The sequence below is a fragment of the Rhinolophus ferrumequinum genome, chromosome 10 (assembly GCF_004115265.2).
Source record: "Rhinolophus ferrumequinum isolate MPI-CBG mRhiFer1 chromosome 10, mRhiFer1_v1.p, whole genome shotgun sequence".
Lineage (NCBI taxonomy): Eukaryota > Metazoa > Chordata > Mammalia > Chiroptera > Rhinolophidae > Rhinolophus > Rhinolophus ferrumequinum.
This window is the reverse complement of record NC_046293.1, coordinates 17,182,933-17,208,969: the sequence shown is the minus strand read 5'-3', so window position 1 is coordinate 17,208,969 and position 26,037 is coordinate 17,182,933. Positions and strand designations below refer to the sequence as shown.

The 26,037-nt window shown below is 33.1% G+C and overlaps 2 protein-coding genes across 3 annotated transcripts in view; one reads left to right on the top strand and one right to left on the bottom strand.

The window, feature by feature from the left end:
* The window catches only part of PARPBP (PARP1 binding protein), a 55,059-nt gene extending 30,183 nt beyond the window's left edge, over positions 1–24,876 (top strand). Inside the window, exons 6-10 of one of the 2 annotated variants that reach the window (XM_033118612.1) lie at positions 6,535–6,718; positions 9,586–9,764; positions 11,797–11,878; positions 22,658–22,793; positions 23,301–24,876. In XM_033118612.1, the coding sequence (XP_032974503.1) occupies positions 6,535–6,718; positions 9,586–9,764; positions 11,797–11,878; positions 22,658–22,793; positions 23,301–23,641 (922 nt within the window). In that variant the 3' untranslated portion in view covers positions 23,642–24,876. The remainder of the gene's footprint in view (positions 1–6,534; positions 6,719–9,585; positions 9,765–11,796; positions 11,879–22,657; positions 22,794–23,300) is intronic. The other variant, XM_033118611.1, reaches the window with a different exon arrangement.
* Positions 24,297–25,187, bottom strand: PMCH (pro-melanin concentrating hormone). The gene is made up of 2 exons (XM_033118616.1): positions 24,878–25,187; positions 24,297–24,526 (listed from the first exon to the last, which is right to left on the bottom strand). Exons 1-2 carry the CDS (start codon positions 25,115–25,117, stop codon positions 24,320–24,322), a joined length of 447 nt encoding a protein of 148 aa, XP_032974507.1. The 5' UTR covers positions 25,118–25,187; the 3' UTR covers positions 24,297–24,319.
* Positions 25,188–26,037: the final 850 nt, after the last annotated feature.

Sequence of the window (26,037 nt, the reverse complement as noted above, 5' to 3'; positions counted from 1 at the left end):
TGAGTAATTTCTCTGTTTCAGTGAAGACACTGAAAAAGGGGGTGTCTAAGTCATAGGTATATTCAAGTGGGTGTCTAAATAGTCCACCTGAGACATCTTTATTTTCTTTTTTAGGATTTTTTTTTTGTATATATTAAGCATATATTCATTTCATGACTTTAAAAAGTAAAGTTATTAAAACCTAACAACGTATATCGTACCCATGCAACAATAGAAGGATATACTGAGGAAAGGACAATTGACCTAGGTTTTGGGAGCCAGGACTAAGGGTGTCAGGAATGCTTACCTGGATGTTTGTTACAGTTGAGCTTAATCTTGAAGGATGAACTTGAAGGAGTTATCCAGATAGGGAGAATGGGGGTGAAATGAAACCCAGATGGGGAGAAGAGAGCACATTTCCTACAGTGGGCACAATATGGGTAACCTGTTGGGACATTGTTTCCTTGGTTTTCATTTTGTCTTACAGTTTCAGCTTCCTCTTCTACACGCACTTTAGCCATAGTCTACAAAGCTTTTAAGAAAAAAACACAAACAAACCGTCTTTTCAAACCATCATCTTTTTCAGTTCCTTCTTCTTTTATAGCTCAAATTCTTGAAAAACAATACTGTTCTTGACTCCACTTCCCGATTTCTAATCATTTGTTATATATTTCTCACTAGGCTGTAAACTCTATGAGGGCTTTATTGGTTTTCTTCACTGCTCTTCCCTGGCCCTAGCACAGTTTCTGGCAGAGTAGACACTCAGTATTTAGTAACTTGTCTGTACTTAGATGATTCACAGTCATTCACTTTTCCACTCCATTGACGCTATTCTGCCAAAGATCACTCCCAATCTTTGAGTTGTAGCCTTTGTTCTCTTCTGAGTCCTCAGATTTGATCATTTTCTCTCTTAGAACTTTCCCCCGTAACTTCTGAGATTTCATTCTCTTGTTTTTCCACCTACCTTTCTGACTGCATATATGCAAATTATAAACCTACATTGCAGTGAAATTCAAACCTGAATTTCAAAAATGTATCTTTTTTTAAACATTTTTTTTATTAGTTTCAGGTGCACAAAACAATGTAATAGTTAGACATTTATCATGTATATCCCTCACACAGTGACATCCCCATTTCCCCCCATCCACTATCCCTCTGACATCGCACACAGCCATTACATTTCCACTGTCTCTATTCCTAATGCTGTACTCCGCTTCTTGTAACTAACTAACTAAATATATATATATATATATATATATATATATATATATATATATATATATATATATATAAAATTGTAGTTGACATTCATTATCAAAAATGTATCTTTAACTTCCTATAGGTTGTTACTTCAAAGGCAACTCAAATTTGTCCTAAATTGAATCTTCATCTTTTTCTGAAAACCTACTTCTCTTTAAGTGCCCACAGCTTAATGAAGCCTCTCTCCCTGCAGTCACCCAAGCAGAAACCTGGGACATTTCTGAAACTCTTCTTCTCCTTTCTCTGTCCCTTCAGTCACCAACCTCCATCAATTCTTCCTACTTAACATTCTTAGTATTCTTTCTCATCTCTATTAATTCCATTCTTCATACTGTCTCTTTTCAGATTTTCATCTTTTCTTGCCTGGATTTTTTTCACTTATTTCTGAGTCGTTCATTCTGCCTCCAATCTTAAATTGCCCCATCCTGTTGTCCTCACAGCTGCCAGTGATCTGTCTAATACAGCAAATGTCACTTCGTGATTAAAACCCTTCGAAGATTTCATCGTAGGTACAGGATAAAACTCAGTATGATATATGATATACGAATTCTGTATGCTCTAACTCCTGCCTGTCTCTCAACTCTGGCTTCTGTCTCTCCACCTTAAAACTTAGAGATAAAAATCTATTTAACTTTTGTAACTGAGGATAAGTTTGTACTACTAGTCTTATAATAGGGTGGTGATGGTAGGGAATCACAATAATCTTTGAGTCCGAAAAAGGATGGGGACTAAATAGACAGGGAAGAAATCAAAGAATCTATTCTCACCTTTATGTCCCGCTTGCCAGATTTTCATTGGACCATCTCAGCTATAGCTTGGCTGCATTTCTACCCTTTGCCAGTAGGTGCCACCATAAAATGCATACTATACTTTTACCTGAAAAATGTCTTAAGTGAGAGGTTTCAGGTTACATAAATTAGTTAGTTCCCTATTGTTCAAATGTTTAAAATTCTATATTTCAAGTTTATTGCACAACTTTTAAAAAAGATTTGTATTAAAAAAATGTAGCTAACTTACAACGTTATGTCACTTTCAGGGGTACACCATAGTTATTCAACATTTATAGACCTAAAGAAGCGATCACCATGATAAGTCCAGCGACCGTCTGACATTGTACCATGCTATCACAATATTGTTGACTATATTCCTCATGCTGTATATTATGTACCCATGACTTACTTGTTTTATACCTGGAAATTTGGACCTCTTATTGCCCTTCACCTTTTCCCTCCTTTTTAAATTTTTCAATTACAGTTGACATTCAGTATTATTTTATATTAATTTCAGGTGTATAGCATAGTGATTAGACATTTGTATAACTTAAGAAGTGATCCCCCTGACTAGTCTAGTACCCACCTGGCACTATACAGAGTTATTAACATATTATTGACCATGCGCACAACTTTTTAATGGCACATCTGCATTATACATATTGGACTAAATATCATGTATTTATAGAATATTAAATTAATTTATAGAATATTAAATATTAAATTTCTATAGAAATTATCCATTCCAAAATCCTAATGTTACATTTTTGTCATTTAAAAATATTTCAGAAACATTTTTGTTACTTTGTATGTAGCACCTTTAACCACATTTATCTATTAGAGATAGAATTTCTTTTAGCAAATAATTATGAAATTCATGAAGATGGTAGGGAAAAACCAGTCACTATGTAGACAGTAAAGGTAGTATAGTTATATAAGTATTACCAATCATTTGTCTGTATTATTGCTCATTGTTCTCTTTCAGTCACTATGTTTTGATACAAGCTTAGGGATTTAATTGTGTTTTGTTCTCACTCGTCTCATTTTTCTCTTTCTGTTATAGGGCTCTAATGTGATGCATTTCGTAGTCAAGAGCTGCAGTTTACCTTTTCACCTAAATTCTTCTCTTAATGTTTATCCAGAATAGTCATAGTGTGTCTTCTAGGAATCCTTCCTGAGTACCTCCCTACTCAAATTCCTCTGTACCTTCAGTATCTCATTATCATATGGTCAATGGTGACCTCTTCAAGAGAAAGTTTTCCATTTTGTATTACCAGTGCCTAGCACAAATGTCCTGGTGTAATTTGAGTTACAACTTCAGCAGTTTCTAAGATTTAGAAGCAAGTGTTTGAAGTAGCCACTCTGTTGCTGAGCAGGTATTTAAGAGTTAATGGTTGGTTAGTACATAGTGAATGTATAGAAACAGACTAGTCATAACAGTGGTGCTTGGGGTCAATCAACATCTTGACCTTGACAAGTCTGAAACATAAGTCTTACCAATTTGTTTGTAAATAAAATACAATGACTGCATTATATCATCTTTAAAATTTAGCATATTTGCTCTTGTGGAAGGAATGAGAAAAGGGAAGCAAAGGTGACTGTTACCTAATATCATTTAAAGTTTTTTTTTGGGGGGGGGGACGGCGTTCTTGTAATTGCCTAAGACACTCTCATATTTTATTATCCTTTTGAATCTTTCCCAGAACTCTTCCATTAGAGATTAATTCCCAGGTAAAGCACATAATGTCAGTTGTGTTTTCACTTTGGCTACATTTCATCCAATTACTTTCTGTGCTTTTAATTGAAAATTAAGAAAAAACTAACTGATAAAGAAAGTGTCTGTATACATAAAAGAATTCTTAGAGTCTAGTATGAGGGTTCTGATTGTGGATGTATGGCAAACTAGGTCCGCTGTACCTAGTCTGCCCTTCCATTGACAATAATTAATAATGCTGGGTAACATATTTTTAAAATGCTTCTTAAATGCATTGATAAACAGGAAAATGTAATGAAAATACAGGCCAAAAACTAGGGGAAGGAAGAAAGCCAGAAAGGGAAGTCAAGAAGGGAAGCCAGCTTTTATTTTGAGAGTATTTGCTGAATGTGATGAGTTGGAGAGTCTGTTCTTACAGCCACCAAAGTCTGAGGGGACAGAGGACAAGCCCAAGGACTTCCCAAAGTCACGAGTCTATCAGTACATACCTACCCTACACAGCTATCCCCTCAGTGTAAAATGAACTAAGAAGAAGGGTTTTAACCTGATAAAGGGTTTCTATGAAAACCTACTTAATGAGAAAATGTTCTGGCATTCTATTTAAGATTTTGAACAAGACAAGAGTTCCTGCTCTAATCACTTTTCAATGTAGTATTAGATGTCCAATTCACTGTAGTAGGTAAGAAAAAGAAATAGGAGGTATAACAATTGAAGAGGAAGAAGTACAGCTCTAACTGATGATGGTATGTTTCTATATGTAGAAAACTCCAGGAATCTGAAGACAAGTTATTAAAATTAGTAGTAGATTTCATCAGCATTGCTGGAAACAACATCGATAAACAAAAAGCAATTGTATTTCTACACCATCACCAATAGAAAATGTTAAGAAAAATAGCTTTATAAATATAAAGGACATAGAATAAATCTAATAAAAGCCATACTAGCTCCTTTCCCCTTGGAAGGTTCAGATGCAATTTGAAAGTCTCTGGGGTCCCACTCCCACCCTGGGCTTTGTGCCCTGGTTACGGTGCTACTAGAGATTTTTGTCCTCAGGAAAACCCCATTCATCCTGCTTGCCCACCACTCACGGCTTCTAATTTCCCACTCCAGCTCTTGTTTGTTCCTTTCTTGGGGAGAGATTGGGTGGTACTTGGAGATTTCCCCAAATTCCTGCCCAGCTCAATAAGATGTTCCCCCAGAGTATCTAGTCTGCTGAATTGTAAGTAGAAACCCCATAAGTGCTTTTGTATTGTAAATAATAATAATCATAATAATAATAATACAGATAATAGTAAAATATATGTCTTTTGTCTTAACTATTAAAAACTTCAGATTGTTGTGTGTGATAGTGGTCATTTATTCAACAAGCATATTAAGCATTCCTTATGTGTGATATGAAGATTATCACACAGAAGAACTGGTAATATGAAGATTAGTAAAATAGAGTTCCTTTCTCAAAGAGTTAATTTGTTCCTGAAATGTTTCCAAAGCTTGTCTAATCATAAGAATCAATTGTGGTACTTTTAAAACAATGCAACCATTCAATGTCCTTCTCTGAAAATTGTGATTCAAATAGGGTGGGATCTGGAGTTGATCTTTAAACAAATGCTGAATATGTTCCTGATGAACAGGCAAACGTGGGAGACACTGGCCTAATATACTACCATACATTAAGTCTCTCCGCAATCTTTTTTCTAACTTTCCTTCTCTGTTTGGACCAGCTACTGAAATGTGAGCAGTTGTATTTCCAATGATTGTTAGGGAACCTGGCTTGTTCCCTAAAACATAAAACCTGGCAATGAGACAGTGAGGATGACTTCAGTTCATCTTTTCCTTTATGCCACTAGAACATTCACAGAGAGGTGAAATCACATACCCAAGGTAGAAAGTAGAGGAGCTGCCACCTGTGCTCAGGCACTCTGCCTCCACACTCAGACCACACCATCCTCTCCTGGGGCACTGTGCAGCCTTCCCAGGCGTACCTCGAGGTCTGCAGATCGCACAAGTTCCAAAAACACCCCACTTCTATTGTTCGACACCTCTAATTTCTTGGTGTCATGGACCCGAATCCTGCCTTCTCTGTTTCTCACATTGGTTTTCTGTCTGCCTTCCAGAGCAGGAACTGCAACCGAAATCATTCGGATTCAGGCTAGCATAAAGAAACAATGGAGTTCAGGGTTTTTAAGACACTTGTCTGCTGGCCATAGTCGGTTCAGTCTTTGGTTGGCTTTCCATCAGTATTAACCCACGTCTGTATTAACTAGCTAAATTTCTTCTTCCATATAATAACCCTTATCATATTGTAATGCGATGTTATGCATTTCAGGTCATTCTCCTTTCTAGCCCAGAACAGTGTGTGTTCTTAGACACGCTAGTTAACCATTTTGAGACTCACTTTTCTCATCTGTGATTTAAGGGTAATAATACTTTTCGAATTGGTTTCAAGATTAAAGTGATGTAGGATTCTAGATATTTAAATGAAAGTAGTTGTTTTCTTACCTTAGTTGTAGCTAAAGGTACATGTGTGTATATAACTCCATCTGATCTATATCATATATCATATATCACTAAGGTTTTAAATTAAGGAAGAAGTAAGTTACCTTGTTGAAATGACTCGCTTTTAGAAAAACTTTACTTTTGCTTCTAAATGTTCTCATCCATTTCTTAAATGTGTTAATATTTGATTTATAAGATCAAAGCCATGTTTTTTGAAAAGGGTTGATTAATTCTGAGAATTATATTTTCAAGCTTATGAGCATACTGTCATTTCTAATACCGTTGTGACAAAAGCAATCTTATGTCTATTTTCAGCATTGCAGGGAGTCGGATACTCTCAGTGATAAAGATGCAGTTGATTAAAGGTCATAACAGCAGGGACCCTTTTTATAAAGCAGTAGAGGAAGTTGCTCAGGATTTGGATTTGAGGATTAAAAATATTATCAGTTCTCAACAAGGAGACGTAGCTGTTTGCACCACTGACATCAGTCCTGCACGGGTAATGAGCTTTTTGTTGTTATTCTCCTGCTAAACAAAACATTTTCTCTTCTACTTGTTGTAGAAATGGTTTGCGATTGCCACTTCAGTCACAAGAATGTGTTTCCTGTGTTATGTTGTTGAAAATTGAAGTTCCTCAATAGGATTATGTAGGATTATGTTTGACTTGGGTAAATCATAGCTTCTTTGGCCCAAATTGTATGTATTAAAGTAGGGCATTGGATAATCTTCAGTATCCCTTTGAGCACTAGAAATTTTTAATTCTTGAGGGATATTTTGTCATATATTTTTTCATTTTTTTGGTCATATTTTTGTCATATTTTTCAATAATTATTCCGATAAAACTATTATGTTCCCATTTACTCAGATATAAAATAAAGTGTCCGGTTTTTCTCTGGTTCTGACCCCTGTACTAGGCAGTGTATAGAACTTCAATAGTAATTGTTTCTATTCAGAAGTTTATTTTTCTTTTACAGAATTTTTTCATCCCCATGATTTCTTATTTTCTACCTCCATTGCCAGCCCACTGCGAACATTTGGAGTTTCTCTATACTTAGATATCTTTTAACTATATATTTCCACAACATTCCCTTCTTTCTTATTTGTTTTACATAGACAATCAAACATCATACAGTATTATAACTATAGTATTAGTTAAAAAATTGACTACCATGTTTTTATCACTACAACACAATTTTGGAGTATTCATCCATTTGTTGCAGTTTAATTATTCAAGTAACAAAAGCCCCTTTTCATTAGGTGTTATTGTGATAACCAGTGTAAAGACTTTTGCTTATTTTTTATTACTTATTTATTCACAGCTCTTGGGGACAATGTTTAACTATTTTTCTATTAGAATGCATGTTTTTTTAGATTAATTTGATCGGGCAGATTCTGGGTTATTGCCCCAGGTATCCCATGTGTGTTAACACTTCCTGTGACTAGCTTGGCTCAAATGATAACTAGGTTGTTACTAGAAGTATAAATCAGGAATTGTCACAACTCAAATAATTAAGAGCATCAATCTTTTCCATTTCTTGTCACGAGAAATAAAAGCACAAATGATGTGGATCTTAATTGCATGTTTTCAACCAAATCAGAAATCTTTGAAAAATCCATTCCAATGATTCGCAATGAAATTAATATTAAACAATATGGACTTCTCTGGTTCTGATGAAAAATATATATGTTAAGCACCAGATTGTGATAGGTAATTGGTTAAAATTCCAGTGTAGTTATACATTATAGTTCACCAGTAGCCTGAGTCAGCCAAGTGGTCAAAGTTGGCCAAGACCATGTTGATGAAAGCTGAGGAAAGTGCCCCAACTATAGTGGATGTCCCAGCAAGCCAGCAAGGCCAACTTTGATATCTAGGCACAGTGTCTAACACCCCTACTGGTTAGGCAATGTAATCACCCCTATTTTACCAGTGACTTAACTGAACACATTGAGGTCAAGCAACTTTCCCAGAGTTCCATAGCACACACTAGTAAGTTAGTATCAAACCCAGCCAGAGTTAGTGCTTACACATAGCTTTATATAATATTATATTATGATATATTTTCCCTTATTCTATCTAGTTACTAAAGTTTTCCAGCTCTTCCCTTTTAATCTGCTTTTTCTTTATCTCCTCTGTTACTATCTTCTTCAGTTCTGAGCTGGACTACTACAGTCTAATTTGTCATCCTGTCTCCAGATGTAATAACATTCTTACCCTGGAATATATTTTACACGTGGCCATCATTCTGCTAAAATCTCAATAGGATCATTTTATTTCCTTGCTTAATAAACCAAGAAATTTTGATTCTGTAACAGACTGCCATAACTTCTTTGCCCGATACACAAAGCTTTCCCAGGCTCATCTCATATAATTTCCTCTCTGTTATCCTGTTATGTAGTCATATCATGCTACCTCGTCCCTGAAAGTACCATGCTCTCTCCTCCTCCATGAAGCCATCCTTGATTCTAGGGTAAATTGATCACTACCCTTTGTGTGCTCCCACTGCACTGTGTATACATTCTGTTAGAAATAGCACTTAACACTCTGTAATGCAATTATTGGTTACTTATTAATTTTATCCAGGAGACCGTGGGTTCCTTCAGACAGTGGTTTTAACCTTTGCAGCCCTAGCTTCAAACACACTGCTTGGGATTTAGTATGTACCCTGTTTCCCCAAAAATAAGACCTAGCTGGACAATCAGCTCTAATGATTTTGGAGCAAAATTTAATATAAGACCTGGTATTATATTATATTATATTGTATTATATTATATTATATTATATTATGCCTGGTCTTATAATAAAATAAGACTGGGTCTTATATTAATTTTTGCTCCAAAAGCATTAGAGCTGATTGTCCCGCTAGGTCTTATGTTCGGGGAAACACGGTGCTTATCAGTGATTCCTGAATGAATGAATGAATGTCAACTAGTTTTTCAATTTTGCATATGAGTAGATATTTACAGCTATCTGTGAGGTTGGTATTCAGATCACTAGAACCCCATCTCTTTGGTAATAAAGAAAAAATACACAGAGAGGTTAAGTCATAAGGCTGAGGTCACATAGCTAGACAGTAACTAAATTTTCTGTCTTAGAACCTAATGTTATTTTGACCAGAACTTAATGTCATCCTTTGATGATAACTATTGTTCATATTCTTTTGTGCTTCTGGTAGTTGATAAGATTGATTTTTGTATGGCTTGAGGGAGAAATACTCACATACCTTAAAGCCACTTCTCATGGCTGATTTTTTATTACTTAAACAACAGAGGAGGAAGGAGAACAGTGGCACATGAAATGGAAAAGAGTGACTGATTGACCCAGCTGGGGTGATTATAACGTTTTCTTAAAATTATTTTTTGTTCTAGCCAAAATCTTATGCCATAAACCATGGCACAGCATACTGTGGCAGAGATACTGTGAAAACTTTACTAGTTCTTTTGGATGAAGAAGCAGCCAGGGCTCCTACCAAAAACAAAGCAGAGCTTTTATATGACGATGAAAACACAAGTCATCACAATGGAACTTCTATTCTTACACTTTTCAGGTAAGTAATGTGGAAGTTATATGTATGTGAATGTTAATTCTAGCCTAAAAAAGGAACTTTTGAATAAGCACCTCCTTGATGCTCTGGTAGGAAGCTTGGAGACTACAGAAAAGTATGAAGAGAGAAAACAAAAGTTACTTAAAAAGAGTTTGCACATTTGAATGTGAGGAAGTTCTATACAAAAAGGTAGTATTGTGTGTGAGTACGACAGGTGTTTTTTGTTTTTGTTTTTTTGTTCTTGTTCTTGTTTTTCGCTTTGGAAATATTTAGTTGCTTTGCTATGTGTGTCAAGAGCTTTGCTAAATGTTTTCACTTATGTTATCTCAACCCTCATAACAACTGTTTTAATAGTATCCTCACTTTATAAGTAAAGCATTAGAGACTTGAGAGAGATATTAAGTAATTTGCCCAAGAGAGTTAAGTTAGCAACTTAACTTAGCAAGTAGCAAAGATGTCTTTCTCTAAAGCCCGAGGTCTCTGTTCCAAGGATTGTGGTCTTCTTCCTGAGAAATGGAGAGAGCAAAACACCCAGCTTATATTGGAATTGACATGTACTGGTTCCTTCTCACATTATGAAGAAAAATACTCACTAAATTAGTGTTGGTATTCTGTGCAAGACATTAATACTCTCCAGTTTTAACAACAGTTAGGTCAGAATTGAGGAGGTCGATGATATTTTTAATTAACGAGCATTCATTTATACTAACAGTAAAGATTTTAGAGCAACCACTTTATATTTAGTACATTGTGGAGAATTTTTACATAGTCAGCCTACCATTTGATCTTTCCTATTTTCTGCTTGAGCTACTTTTTAGAAATCTAATTTTAGTCTAAAAGTGTTCATGTACATCCATGATTACTCCATGTACTCTCTCTCCTGTGCCTCACTATCTTTTCTCTTTAAAGGGAAACTTCAGTGGTTTATCATTCGGTGTCGTCCTCTGATTCCTTTAAATCTCATCTTCTTCACCGGCTTTCCATAATTCTTTTATATCTGCGAGTAATATAATTCTTCCATATTCTACATTAAAAATACCCAAATATTTTCCTAACAGTGGAAATTTATTTTATCAATGATTAACTTGTACCCTGTGTTGGAATCTCAGAAAAGAGTATAAAGAAAATGAATCTTTGTTTTTTCTCCTTTTATCTTCTGTTTAATGGAGTCTACTTTTAGGTAGAAATATAAATGATATAAGTTTTCTCTAAGATTTAACTCTACCATTTTCTTAGAGAAAGTCATTTTGTGTTTATAGAATTTTTTCAAAATTAATCCCCACATCTATTTTAGAGAGGTATTTTTCTGTATTCGATCACGTGGCCAAATATATTTCAATTGTTTACAGTTACCTTGGCACTTCCATTTTTCATTGTGCAACAACTAACCAGTCCATGGTAAAGTAAATTTTTAATGGTCTGCATTGACATGATAAAATTAAGGAAAATGTGGTGTATGAATATATGCCAATGTAAGATTATAAACTAGTCTTTCTTAGAATAGACTATCCTTTATTCTTATATAATGGTCTTTTGAGTTGAAGGGGTTCTGGCTCTGTTGAGCTGAAAAGGAATTTATTGAGGAATCCATGTTTGTCTGGCCCCTGAGCTCCCGTGTCTTCTCCATTGTGCCCTCACTGATCCTCCTATTTATAAACTATGTTTTTCTCCTTTGAATTCCTCTGTTAGGGTACTTGTTCCTTTTTATTTTGAATTTTAGTTAGGTAGGTATCTTATTTTCCTTTTTTAGACTTCAGAATGCTTTAATTAGGACTGATGAGTGAAGGAACTTTATATCTTTCACAAAAAGTGTTTTACATATAGTAGAAGCTCAATTATTTAGTGACTGAATTAATTAAGTAAATTATTAACATTTAGAACTGTTAGAATAAGAATACTGATGTTTTTAAAATAGTATTATAAACAACGAGATTCAGTTGTTTTTTATTCTCTAACTGCTTTTGGATAGGGGAAGGGTAGAAACTAGTTTAAAAACTACTTTGGTTTATTAAACTTTTGCTGTTTTTGGTCATAGGTCTCCCACACAAGTAAATAATTCATTGGTGCAACCCCTAAGAGAACGCATCCATAAGTCAATGGAAGAGAAAAAACTTAAGGTACAATTTAATGTAGTGTTATGAAAATGATAAAAATTGTTTTATTTTTAGAAGAGATAAATATATAAAGCTGAACTGGATGTTATAAATATTCGTTGTACTTGGAACAACAGGAATTAAATGGAAAATGAGTTATGTCGGTTGACATACAGAAACTTTTCTTTTATACAATCTTGGCTAATCTGTCTCTGACTTATTCAATCCACTGGGTCTAAAAGGGAAAGGAATGAACACCTGCTATGATAAGTGTTCAATAAATATCTGTTCAATGAATGAAGGGGGAAATAAACGTGTTTTCTCATTTACATTTCTAATATCTTAAACTGAATCTTGAGAGACTATATAATTTCAGTTTTGTTCCTGTCTGAAGATGGCAAAATATAATTAATTGTAGATTGAGACAAGGAGAACATTTGACATTGTTCACTGACAACAGCTGTTCGTTATATTTTTGTTTGGTTTAAATTAAGTTTTTCTGTCCTCATTTGAATCTTTTGTGCCTAGAAGTAATCAATAATGTGTTTTTCAAGCATTTAAAAATTTTTTGGTCTTATTTTTCAAAATGAAACTCGGTCTTAATTCATTCATTTATTCAACATATGTTTATTGAGTATCTGCTATGTACCAGGCACTCTTTTATGGTTGGGGAAGGAATTCATTCATTTGTTGAACAAAATTTTCAGGTAATATTTATAGCTGTTTTTAAATTATCAAATAACTATTCATCTTGATACAACTTCGAGAACTCTAATTTGTATGCTTTTTTTATTCCCCTTTGGAGAGTTAGTTCCAATTAGCAAAGCTTTCTGTTATCATCTGTTTCATCTACATACCCCAAACCCATTTAGTTTATTTGTATATATTAACAACTCTTGTCTTTCTATTGGTTATTAATAGTTGCTAGTAATTAATACCTGTGGAATATATCATTGAGTTTTATACACTTTTTCTAATAAAATTTGTCAACTTTTTGTTATATTAACCATAAGTATTTATAATCAAGGCATGAGATTTTTAAAAAAACATCTATTCTTTGGACTTGATTAGAAACAAAAATGTAACATAAATTCTTTAATTTTTTTCCCTGCTATGGATACTGAGAGACTTTAATATTTTCATTTAAAGGTCATTGGGATATTTTGTTAGAACTAAGTAAATCCAAATGAAAATATCTATCTGAAGAATGAGGTGGGTTTTTTTTAGAAATTGGTAAGAGTCAACTACTGTAAAATATATGTTGCAGACAAATGTAATGTATAGAGAAATTTAGAAAGTTTTGGGAAGTAGAAGAGAGGTTGTCTAATCTAGTCTCATTTACAGATGAGACAAGAATCCTGATAAAGCGTTTTCTCCAAGTCTCATAACTACCATTAAATATTTTATGCCAATGTGCAAAGCTATGGTTAAATACTAAAGAGATTATAATTACGTTGCTTTTGTTGTTTAATAGTGGAGTTGGCCTAGTCTACATTGCTCTGAAACTAAATGGCAATAGAAAAACAAAGAAATTGGTGTTTATGATTATATTTTATAGTACAGTACTCTTTATAAAGACGAAGTGTGAAAATAATTGGTTTAGCCAGGTATACAGCTGAACCATAGCCAGGTAGAGTACTTGTTGCAATAACAAAAAAATGTTGGTAATACTTGTTACTAAGTAACTATGGAAAAGTAGTTTAACAGCTTATTACCTTATTATCCTGTTACTTTTGCTCGTTTGGCATACAATTTTTTTTTTTTGTCATGGAAAGAACATATGATCTACACTTGAAATATTGTCTTGGAAAGAGCACTTGAAAGGTAGAAAATATTAGGGAACTTAGAATTTCATGTAGATGATACTTGATTGTGAAATATCCATGTCATTATTATGTGGGGCAAATTAACTTTACTTAGATTTTTGTTTCCTCATTTATAAGTAGAAATAGATATTCCTCTGAATATAAAATCTTATGAAACTATTATGGAAAGTATTTATTAACATATTCATTTTGAGTCCTCAAGTTTAATGTCCTACTGTAGCTTACTTGTCTATTATCGTCAAATAAATTTTCCAGTGTGGGAAATCAGAAATTTCTTCCAGACCTTCATGGTTTTGATAGGAACCTTTAGAGAATGTTTTCTCCCCATTTTACCCCCAATTTCCAAGCAATTTATACAAGTACCCTTATACCTTTTTATCAAGATTTTTCCAAGAAATATCTCTGTAAATTAATTTGTTTTATTCCTTTCCACCTTAGTTTAAAGCAGCTGAAAGGTCATATGTATATAGGTCTTTTCTTTATTTGGAATCTAATATTTCCCCCTATATTATATGTATGTCAGAATAATCATCAGCATTAATTGACTTAATGACTTAAGTGAGCTGATCAGGAAAATATTAGATCTTTAAAACATGGAGTAGTTGGGATGGTGAAAATTAGGATTTAGATAGTGTAAAAAAAATAGACTGCTATAACTGTGATGCTTTTTTTAGAAATTATTTTTCAGTAACAGTTGACATACAATATTGTATTAGTTTCAGGTGTACAACATGTTACTTTTGTAAGCAGCCGGGCAGTCCTGTGCTCATGGTGTTAGAAAATTCTTCATTCGATATCCAAGTTTAACCTTTAGGATATTAGAAAACTCGGAGTATATCTAAATTAAAATGGTGGACTGAGTTCAACTCATAGAATTTCCCTCCCCTCGAAATGATACTTAAATGAGTACAAAATAGTAAAAGCTAGCAAAAATATTCAACAGCAAACAACAGAGAAAATGTAATTAGATACAATAAACTTCAAAAACTGTGGCGTGGGAAAGAAACTGAAGATTTCAGAGTGAAGAGGCATAGCCTGACTTAGTGACTTAATCTAGCTCCATTCCCCAGATACTGTACTAGTGAGTTGACAAAATCCTGAGAATTATCACCAATATTTCCAAAACTGAGAAGCCAACTAAGTGTATGTGTTCTTGTTTTTTTTTTTTTTTTAATTTCCTTCCAGAGAAATAGAAGTAGCAACTGGATAATAATGTGGATAAAATGTGGAAAATTAACCCTGGGGCTTACACACTTTCAAGGGTATACAAGTGAAGGCTCTAGTGCTACCTACTGAATTGGGGAAATTATGCAAATGATCTCCTTCCATTTGAATGAAATACAGTCCCTGAGTAGGGAAGTGAACCGTCATATAATATACATAATGCATAATAAATTATTAGAAGAGAGCGCAGAACCCAGAAAATTTTCAAACTACTTACCTCCTCAGCTAAACAGTACTTCAGCCTCTACTATTCCTCAGGTTATAGAAAAATGAGGGATAACAATGTATGTAGCCTTGAAAGTGTAACTGAGGAAAAAATAAAATGCTCTCAGATAAGGAGAGAACAGGATCAAGAAATCGCTCACAGATTTGGAGGCTTCTGTTTCTAATTGGAATATAGTAGGTCATAGTAGAATACCATTTCCGCTATAGAAACAAAATAAAAGGCAGATAAATTGGGGAAAATATATTTTAAAGACATAGGAAAACTACCGTGTTTCCTCCGAAAATAAGACCTAGCAGGACCATCAGCTCTAATGCATCTTTTGGAACAAAAATTAATATAAGACCCGGTCTTATTTTAATATACTATATGATATAATTGACGATAATAGACAAGTAAGCTACAGTAGGACATTTAAACTTGAGCACTTAAAATGAATATGTTAACAAATACTTTCTATAAGGGTTTCATAGGATTTTATATTCAGAGGAATATCTATTTCTACTTATAAATGAGGAAACAAAAATCTATAAGACCGGGTTTTATATAATGTAATATAATTAATATAATATAATATAGTATAATATAATATGATACCGGGTCTTATATTAATTTTTGCCCCAAAAGATGCATTAGAGCTGATGGTCTGGCTAGGTCTTATTTTCAGGAAAACAAGGTATGTAAGCAAAGCAGTGTAAATTAACTAAAAATCTTAGGGGGCGGTGGTAAAGTTCTTCTGAGGTGAGCAGTCTATAATCAGCTATTTTCTTCCTAAGGATTGTTTGCCAGTTTTGGGTGTGAGCTGAGGATTGGTGTTGGTCCATGTAAAGGAAATCTCCTAAGGAAGAGAGGAACCAACAGAGACTTTAGCTGTCTCAAGGGGTTGGCAACAATTTGGAAGCTTCAGGAGCCCTGAACGCACACTTATTTTTACCTAGCACACATATGCTGAACTTTGGAGCTGAGTGGAAGGCTACAGAGCTTCAATCCAGTATATTAACAGCACCTGTGGTCTTGAGGTACCATGTTTCCCAAAAATAATACCTAGCCGGCCCATCAGCTCTAATGCGTCTTTGGAGCAAAAATTAAAATAAGACTAGGTCTTATTATACTATAATATAAGACCAGGTATAGTATAATATAATATAATATAATATAATATAATATAATATAATATAATATAATATAATATAAAATAAAATAAAATAACCGGGTATTATTTTACTATAAGACCAAGTCTTACATAATATAAGATAGTATAACATAATATAAGACCAGGTCTTATATTAATTATTGCTCCAAAAGACGCATTTAGAGCTGATGGTCCAGCTAGGTCTTATTTTCGGGGAAACATGGTACGTATTTAGAAGACAGGCTTTGCTTGAGGAGTGGGACCTGCCTGAAACACGTGGCTGGCTGCTTCTCAAGATATTTGCTACGTTTGGAAATGAAGTGAGATGGGATGCTAAAGAGCACAATGGAAAAACTTCCGAAGGGCAGACTGAATCCCCCACACTTTCAGGTCAGAAGTGACAGAGATACACAAGGCTCTCAGTTGAAAGCCTGGGAAGGACATTCCTGAGGAAGAAATAGGAGCCAGAAGTCAAATATGAGTTATGACAACAGCAACCCAGGTCTAACCCAGCTCAGTCCCTGACTGCATTGAGGTTATCAGCCTTTCACTGTGTCTGCCTAACAGAGACAAGGGGAAACTCTTCTTGATAGAAGACTCTTCATCTACAGTTTCTTTATACACAATATCCAGCATGAAATAAAATATACTGAACATGAAAAGAATAAGGAAGGTTTGCCCTTTAATCAAGAGAAAAAACTGACAATAGAGGCAGACTCACAAATGATCCAGATATTAGAATTAGGTGACAAAGAGTTAAAATTTTTTCAATATGTAGAAGTAATTAGAGGAAAAAAATAGGGAAAATAGATTAAAAATTGGGGAATTCCAACAGAGAATTAAAATCTATAAAACAGAACCAAATAGACATTCCAGGACTGTAAAAACATCATCTAAAATTACAAACTCATTAGATGAGTTTAATAGTAGACTGGGCATAGCATTAGGTAGCATAAGTGGACTTGAAGATAAGTCGTTAGAAAAATCTCCAAATTAAAGCAAAGAGAATAAAGAATAAACAAAAGAGAAGAGCATGACACAGAGAAAAAGTCTAACATTTGCCTAATTGGAGTCCCAGAACAAGAGGAGAAAATAGGATGGAAACAATATTTGAAGATATAATGATTGTAATTGTTTTCCAAAGCTTAATTGGTCCTTTCACATCAGGTAGTAGTTAGAAGACATGGGGAACAGATGCAGGGTTTCCTTTACTAATACAAAGTTGCATGTGGGTTGCAATATTCTATACCCAGAAAACAAAAAAATGCCCCAGAGTCCTTTGAGAGTTCATTTGCAGCACATGAAAGTGCCATAGGACATAGATTGTAAAGCTTTGTTCTAAACCAGTGCTCTCCCAATAGAATTTTCTATGGAAATGTTCTGTATTTGTGCTGTCTAATACTGTAAGTGTTAGTTACATTTGCCTGTTGAATATGGCTACTGCAATTGAGGAACTGGATTTTTAATTTTAATTAATTAACTACATGTGGCTAGCATATTAAATAGTTGCAGTTCTAGTGGATTAGAGATACCCACAATTTCAATAACTAGAGACCCATAATGAATAGAGGAAATGGCGCTCTGACCATGAGAAATTAGAATAAATAGGATTTAAATAGGGAGAGAGAATGGAAGAGAGCATTTCAGCCTGAACAAATAACCTGATGAAAATATTAGATTACCTTACTAGTATAAAGTGACTGTGTATTGGGTAGTTGTACAAAATAAGTGAATAAATAATGTAGGGCAAGGTTAAGGAAAGTGGCTTTTGTGGTTTTAAGGAACAGTTATTTTTTTGTAAGGCTTATTGTAAGGATAGGTACATGGAAACCAGAGAAAGGCAGAATATTTAAGAACTTGAAAGGAACGGTGGATATAATGGAGCTTAAGGACTTCAGCTGTATGGTTCTCTATGCTTATATGTGATTTAGCTTTTCTCTGCATGTATGCTTCTCTCGTTTCTATACCAAATTGGTCTCAAGACTTTACTGAACTGAGTAGTTTACTCTGTACGTGTTTTTCTGTCTCAAAGCTTTTGTTCTTACAGTGGCTTAGCTATTCTTTGCCAGTCTGCTTCTCTCTGTCTCATGTGGTTTCCTTTCTCTCTATTAAAGAGTAGAATCTATTATGTACATCTTTTTCTACCTCCAAACTTTTGCTTACTCATGTTTCTGTTTCCTCATACCATCCACTTGAATACACTGGTTATAGTCTGTTATAGTTTTACTTAATTCATTCAACAAACATGTATTAAATGCCTCCTGGACACCAGGCTATCTCTAGGCACTTGATAGCCTAGTGGATCATTTGATATATTGATAAATTCATATGCCACGAGGATAGCAAATCTCTGTTCTTTTGGAAATATGATAATGTATTAATAAGAATGAAAAGATAAATTTAGAATATTTATTTTTAATTATGTATTTAATAGGTACGTTGAGAATAATTTCTGTTTTCAAACTTGTTGATCTATTTTTCAGTATAATGGGGGCTTAGAACTTTGATTTTCTTACGAATACAGCTAACTCTGAGACTGTCTATGACTTTTCAATATTTTTGACTCATTCGTCTTAATTTAACTGGAGTCAAGCTTTCCTATGTGAAGTACTATTTTCCTCAAACTGGGAACCTACTAATAATTTCAATTTAAAAAGAGCTTGTGGCAAAGGACTTTTCCAATTCTTGGCAAGTTTGAAGTTCATTGCAATTTTACTGTGGATAGAAATCTTTCCAAAGGGGGGGGAAATCACTCTACAAAGGAAAACTTTCAGTCCTTTTCTCTCATGTGACTTGAACATAAAATGATTTTAACAGCCATGTATGAATCTGGACATTATTCTTAGTTGTTTAGTACTTCAAAAGCACTTTCAAGAGGGAATTGTTTTGCTTATTTGTGATTCCAAATCAAATACACAGAGAGATTTGGAAGATTTGCAACAGGAAGTAATCTCAATTCTATGTAGCCACTAATCTTGTGCAGAAAAATTCAGCTTTTATGAACAAAGGAAAAGCATTCTTTTTTAAGTTATAAATACAAGCCAATGTAGCTTGTATTGTTTTAATAACTAAAATGAAGACGCTGATTATAAGTTCATTTTTTGAGCTGCATTCTTAGAATCATTTTAGAGTTGGCCTGGTCCTGAGAAACTAATTCAACAGATTTCTTTATAGAAATACTGTCATCCTATATGTTATTACATTAATAACTGCATAATATCTACATAGATCTCTACAGTTTATATAGTCCTTTCATATTTTTAACTTCATTTAACCCTGACAATTTTGTGAGATAAATTTATTCCCATTAATGTGTGGATAAGTGAGAAGTTTAGAGGTTTACCCAAGGTCACCTAATTAATAAGTGATAGGGCCACTATTAGAAGCCAGCTGTTTTGACTGCAAATCTGGTACCTGTCCTATCACGTTGCTTTCTGTGCTGATTTCTTAGCTGGACATTATGTTGGTGGCTCTAGTCAAGTTCACAATCAATTAAAACCTCTAACTCTCTTTCATATGTTGTTTTTAAGTGAGGTTCTCTTCATCCAGTACATCTGTAATTGATATTTTGAACTTAAATTCAGAACTTTGTTTATCCTTATTCATTTTCATCTTATTATTTTCTACTTACGGTTCTAGCCTTCTGAGATCTTTTCAATCTTGATTTTGTTATCCAATTTATTTATTATTCCTTCCAGCTGTTTGTCAACAGCAAATTTCATAAGTAGAATGTCTTTGTGATTATAGGAGCCATCCTAGTATTCTCTTTAGTATACTGTATGTCTGTCACATAGTTGGAACTTAATAAGCGCAAATTAATAGAAAATAAATTTTTGTGTAGGGTAGGGAAAAGAAAACCCATATATAATCTTTTATAAAAAAAAGAAAATACCCTTAAGATCACCACCCTCATTTCTTTTGGACATAAGTATTCCAAGATTACCATTGATATGTTTATAAATAATATTTTTTCATGTTAAGTAAATTGGTTAACTCCTTTCCTTTCATATCTGAACCTATCCTCAGTATTTTAAGTATCTATTGCCTTGTAACTCTAGTTTTTCTAAAATTGCCCTGCTGTCATTAAGGGCGGGAGAATTTCTCAATGGGGGGCCTGAAGAGAGGAAATCTAGTTATAAGAAGAGCTATGGCATTTATTTTGTGACTATATTTACATAGCAAAGAAAGGTTTTTACTTGGATATGTCAAAAATTAATAAAAGTCACACAGCTTTCTAAAGAAATTTTTGTTCATGCTAACCATGAGATTGAGAAAACATCGATTATCTCTACTAAATAGTATAATTATTGTATTTTTATTTAAAGTGTTTTATGGAAGGTGCTGATGAAATTTTGTGGTGGGAGGCTAAAATCCCCCAAGCCACCCATCAGTGTCTGGTTACTATGGGAGAGATCCTCGCCAGTCACTCAGTAGCATTCATTTGCTTTCATGGGCATGCCATACTCTTTATAACTCTTTAAAAGCAATAAATTTATAATTCTCTATAAGCAATAATAATTTTGGTGAAACAAAAGAAAAGTTGTGTAAAAAGATACTGTCAACAGTTCTGGTTTCCCATATGGAAATAAAAGTTTTTAGATGACATTCCTACAGTAATGGTGTGATGTAATATAATATAAAGTTCATTTGATTAGCAAAATTCATTGACTAGCTTTGTCAATTGCTTTAATTCTGTATTTGTGGAATTAATAAAGCCCAGAAAATAGTTAAAACTCAGTTATATTTTAGGGCATCTCATGATGGAAACTATATAATAGTAGTTGCATTTGTGTGCATTCATGAAGATGTGAGGTTGTCGTTCCATCCATTATCGTGCCTACTCTGTTTGACTTTTTTAAAAAATAGTTTTGATCTTTTACATTTTCGCATTTTTTTTCAATTTTGTGTATTTTTGTGTCTGAATGGAAGGTAAACTCCAGTGGTCTAATCTTCAAACAAATTAAACATAATTTTTAGTGATTTGGGAACTAGAGGCTCTCATAGATGGCATTAGTGAGAAAGATATAACGTTTGTCACCCTGAGAAAAATCTGCTTTTTGAAGCAGTTGGACCAGAGAAAATTCTAATTGTTTTTCTAAACCATGATCAGTGGATTTACTGCCATTATCTTTGCAAATATCTGAGTAGGTTAATACATTATATAATATATGTATTAACATTAATACATTATACATGTATTAATATATGTATACATTATGTAATTATGTAATATGATATATTAATATCATATATATTATATCTTATATATATGATATACATTTATATATATATTTCTATATCATATATATTGTGTCATATATATGATATATATAAATATATATGTATATCATATATAAGATAATATATAACTACTGAATATATAATATAAAGTCATGCTGTTTTAGATTTCATGAACTATATCAATAAATGTTCTGTAAGTAATCTTCAGCATAATATAGTTATACTTTGAAGTGTTAGTCCTCTTTATTTAATCATTTATTTGAAATTTAAACTTTGTCTACTTCTGAAAAGGATTTATAGCTAGCATTACTACACATCAGCTGTAATTGTTGAAATATGCATTATCTGCATAGATTACTTTGTTCTGAAATTAATTTCTATCCCCCGAACAGCCACTGGTTTTATGTTTGCAGAATACATTTCCAAAACTACTTTCTAATTTTTCTCCTTTTCATGTTTGAAGATAAATGCAAGAGTATATTTTAAATAGTCACCCATTAAATTATATGGTCAAGTTTTCCTAGAATTATATATTTGAATCATCTTTCTTATTTTCCTAAATATTCCAAGTTTTTAATCAGTAATGTCTTTCAGTCACCATTTTGTTGAATCTTTCAGTTTATTTCTTTGATAGTTTTCTATTTTTGTTTCTTTTGCCCTCTCTTAGTTCTCTTTTTTATCTGAGCATTTCTCTCTTCCTCAATTTCTCTAATTTCTTGAATATCATATGTGGTTTTTTTCCTAAAAGAGTTATACTTTGTAATTTTTAGGAAGAACTGTATTTTTCTAGGATTATGTATATCATGTATATTATCATTAAACTTATAAAACTCATTTTCTAAAACAGCTCAGACACAGGAGTGTGTAAAAAAGTCCTCTGAAGAGTCTAAAATTGATCTTCCTAAGTTGTTACAAAAATATGAAAAATATGCATAAAATAGATATTACTAAAGTGAATAAAAATGCTAGTTGTAGCAATGAATATGAATTTGCAAACTTTGAAACCTCAATGGTTAAATGTTCCCAATGAATAATTGACTTTTTAAGGGAAATTTTTCTGATACTGTCCTTACTATACAGTATATTTCTATCTAGATGAAAAAATAAATTCAAATAAAGAATAAATTGCATATTTTCTGTTTTCTTCCTATTACCAGATGAAGCAAACCTTAATTAGATCCCAGTTTTCTTGTACTTATAAAGATGACTGCCTGATAAGCAGGAATACATGGAATAATGTTAATTCCGCATCAAAGCCATTGTGTGTTCCTCACATGGAAAATGACTGTTCTGGTAACTGACCTTATTTGAACAATTAAATAACATTAATTCTAGTGTACTAATTGATTTTACAAAACTTAAGTGAAACTAGATTGTTTTTTGCAGAGTGTAAAATGTGAAATGTAAAGGTTTATATCTTCAAAGACGGGTTTATATTAAAAATTAAGTACAACTTTATAGATAGGAATAGGACACAGTTTGATTTAACTAAATGTATTTAAGAAATAACTTGTAGCATTTAAGGATTAAATGTCATACATTCAAACAAAGCAAGTATTTGTTGTTTGTGGGGATGAAAAATGATATGGTAAAATGAAAAGTAATGTGGTAGTAATGTAGTGTATTTGTTAATCATGTAATTTATTGTATTATTTGTACATTTTATGCAATGTACAAATGACTATGCAAATCATACATTTTTAAAATTCTTTAGCCATTTTTAAAGTTTATTGTAAAATTCTCATGTGTAATAATACTAAATATTATATAATTCCTTCCTCTTTTCATCTTGCATAACAGAAGGTGTAAATTCATCTGTTGGAAGACCAACAATTGGAACAAGTTCTGGAAATGTTCATCTGGACAGAAGTAAAAATGAAAAAGTAGAAAGAAAATCAACTAGTCAGGCAGGAAAGAAAAGCTCAAAAAGGAAACAGGTGGATTTAGATGATGAAAATATTCTCTGTGATAATGGAAATGAGCCACCTCGACATAAAAATGTTAAGATACCTAAGACATCAAACGATTTGCAGAATAAATTGGATGGCAAACTAACTAGAGTGGCAAAAAGCAACAAGTGTTCCGCCAAGGACAAACTGATTACTGGCCAGACAAAGTTAACTCAGTTTTTTAGACTATGAATTTGTCTTTTATGTGCTTCAGATTTATGGACATGCATAAACCGTTCACCAAAGACATTACTTAATTTTTAAGAGACCAAGGTGTAAATTATGATGCTTTATTATTTTGGTCTGGAGTGTATGTAAGGTTAGTATGTTAAGCATTGTTTAAAAAATACTACTAAGTCATAATTATGCAGAATATTCACAAAGTTTAATGCACAGATAAAGCATATCATTTAGGTTACTGATATCTCTTAATAGTATTTTCATTTAAAACAGACATTTAAAATAATGCAAGTCATAGTAACATTAAGGGCTTTGGCCCCCACAGGCAATTAAATGATTTTGTTTTCTTCTGAAAAGATGACTTAGACCACCAGGTATCAGACTTGCCAACACGGTCGATAGACTCTTCCCAGCATACACCTGAGCACTGATGGAAAAACAAAAAAGTTTTAATTGTTTAAAGGACTATTGTCATCACACAAAATTTATCAGAAATAAAAGAATGGATCTAGTATAGCTAATTCTGAGTAAGTCAAAATTATAATACTAATAAATGCTTTTTAATCCCACATATTTGGCAGGGATCACATATCAAGTGTCACTGAACCATGGTCTTATTTAATTTTGTTATGATTGGATCCAAACTCAGTTAAACTCTGTGTTAAGATACAAGAATTGAATTTGAAAAGACTACTCACTGTCAAAATCTCTCCTTCCTATAGGAAATTTAGCTGAGTTTTCTTCATCCCCCATTTCTCTCTTTTCTTGTGTTGATTGAGTATTCTGAACTCCATTCTCAGCTGGAAAAGCTACAGATCCTTTTAGAGCAAGATAAGGTTTTATAGCCAGATTCAGTGGCAGACCATTATTTAGGAAATTATGTTTGGATCCTGCATTCTGTAAAGAAAAGGTTGATTTGTGTTTTAGCTGTCTTATTGGGAATGGTAATATAATACAATAGCATGATATTCTTATTGATCAATACAGAGATGCTCCATACTGTTTTGCCTTTAAAAAAGTACTTTCGATACACATTTGTTTTTTTTTTTTGGGGGGGGAACTTTTGGATAAGAGTTGTTGTCCAGGATGAAAGAACAACCTGGTATGTATGAAATTTCATCAATTGTCCTAATGCATATTGTGACTATTTGCACATATTTCTGTTTATAAAAGTATTGACTTTTATATGATTCATAAAAATCATTCAAATATACATTGAAATAAAGGATAAGTTATATTGCCACTTACCTTTGAATTTTTGTTTTCCTCATCGTTCATGAAACTGCCCTCATCATTTTTATATTGTTCCAGGGAAGGAGCAACGACTGATTTTTCTGCAGTATCTTCCTTCTGAAAGGCTTTCCCCAGCCTAAATGTATTAAATACCATGTCATCTTCTAAATTTCTTATGGACTTCGATGCTGAAAGGAAAATGCCTTGAGAAAGCAAAGAAAAAGTTATTATTAATAGGTAGGAAGAGAGACTCATTTTTGCTGTTCTTAGTTCGATGTTTGCATAGAGGCAAACAAGGATGTGTAAAATGAAGGAAATTCCTCAACATGCTTCATCAATGATTCCTACCTTTATATATTTTCTAGCTTGTATAGAAAGCACTTCAAAGACAGACTCATCATGTCAGAAATGAGTCATCAAATAGGGGCTAATCTTTTGTATAACTGCTAATACCTTCATTGTTTAGGTTTTAGTGGCATATTGTTTATTTTCAGTGTGCATTTTCTCAGAATCTGATTAAGATCTTTGCTAGAATGCTTCCTGTTGAGTAGATTATAGTCTCTTGAAAATGTTACTAAGGAAGATCACAGGATACCAGGCTCTCCACATTCTTATTGTTTCTTTCCGTATGTTTTCTGATTAAGTAAGATATTAAAACCAAAGTTATTTTACTAAATGATGATAAGGATAAAAGTTTTATTTACTGTTAATCCTGGTTAAATTGAAATAAGCTTCAAAAAGGATTTTCTTTCATAAATACTTGATCTAGTCTTCGGTGATTAATGGGGGTATGGGTGTCAGTGTCAACAAAAAGTCATTGATGCTGTATCTCAAATTGACCTGTCAGACGTGTTTTATCTCTGCATTTACAAAAGGATATTACTGATATTTAGCAATTAATGAATAAGAAATTCATGAAGAGACTATTTATGTGCTCCATACATATTAATTTTGGAAGATGAGTATGTTGTATGATTTTTAATTAAACGTTTCAGAGTTAATTCCGAATCCTGAGCCCACCAAGTAAGAGAATACATTCTTGTACATGTATTCTGGTACCTATGTGTGAGAGTTTTTCTAGGATATATTTCTAGTAGGTAGTGAATTGCTGGGTCATGGAGTATGTGCATGTTCAGCTTTACTGATAACAAAATGTTTACAGAGTAGTAGCAAAC

What these genes read in the sequence shown, in the direction of transcription:
- PMCH (XM_033118616.1), bottom strand. Translation starts at nt 25,117, where the DNA reads ATGAGTCTCTCTTCCTACCTATTAATAATAACTTTTTCTTTGCTTTCT. An exon ending in AGGAAAACAAAAATTCAAAG is followed by an intron (nt 24,527 to 24,877) that starts GTAAGTGGCAAT and finishes TTTTCTTTACAG; the next exon opens with AATGCAGGATCCAAACATAA.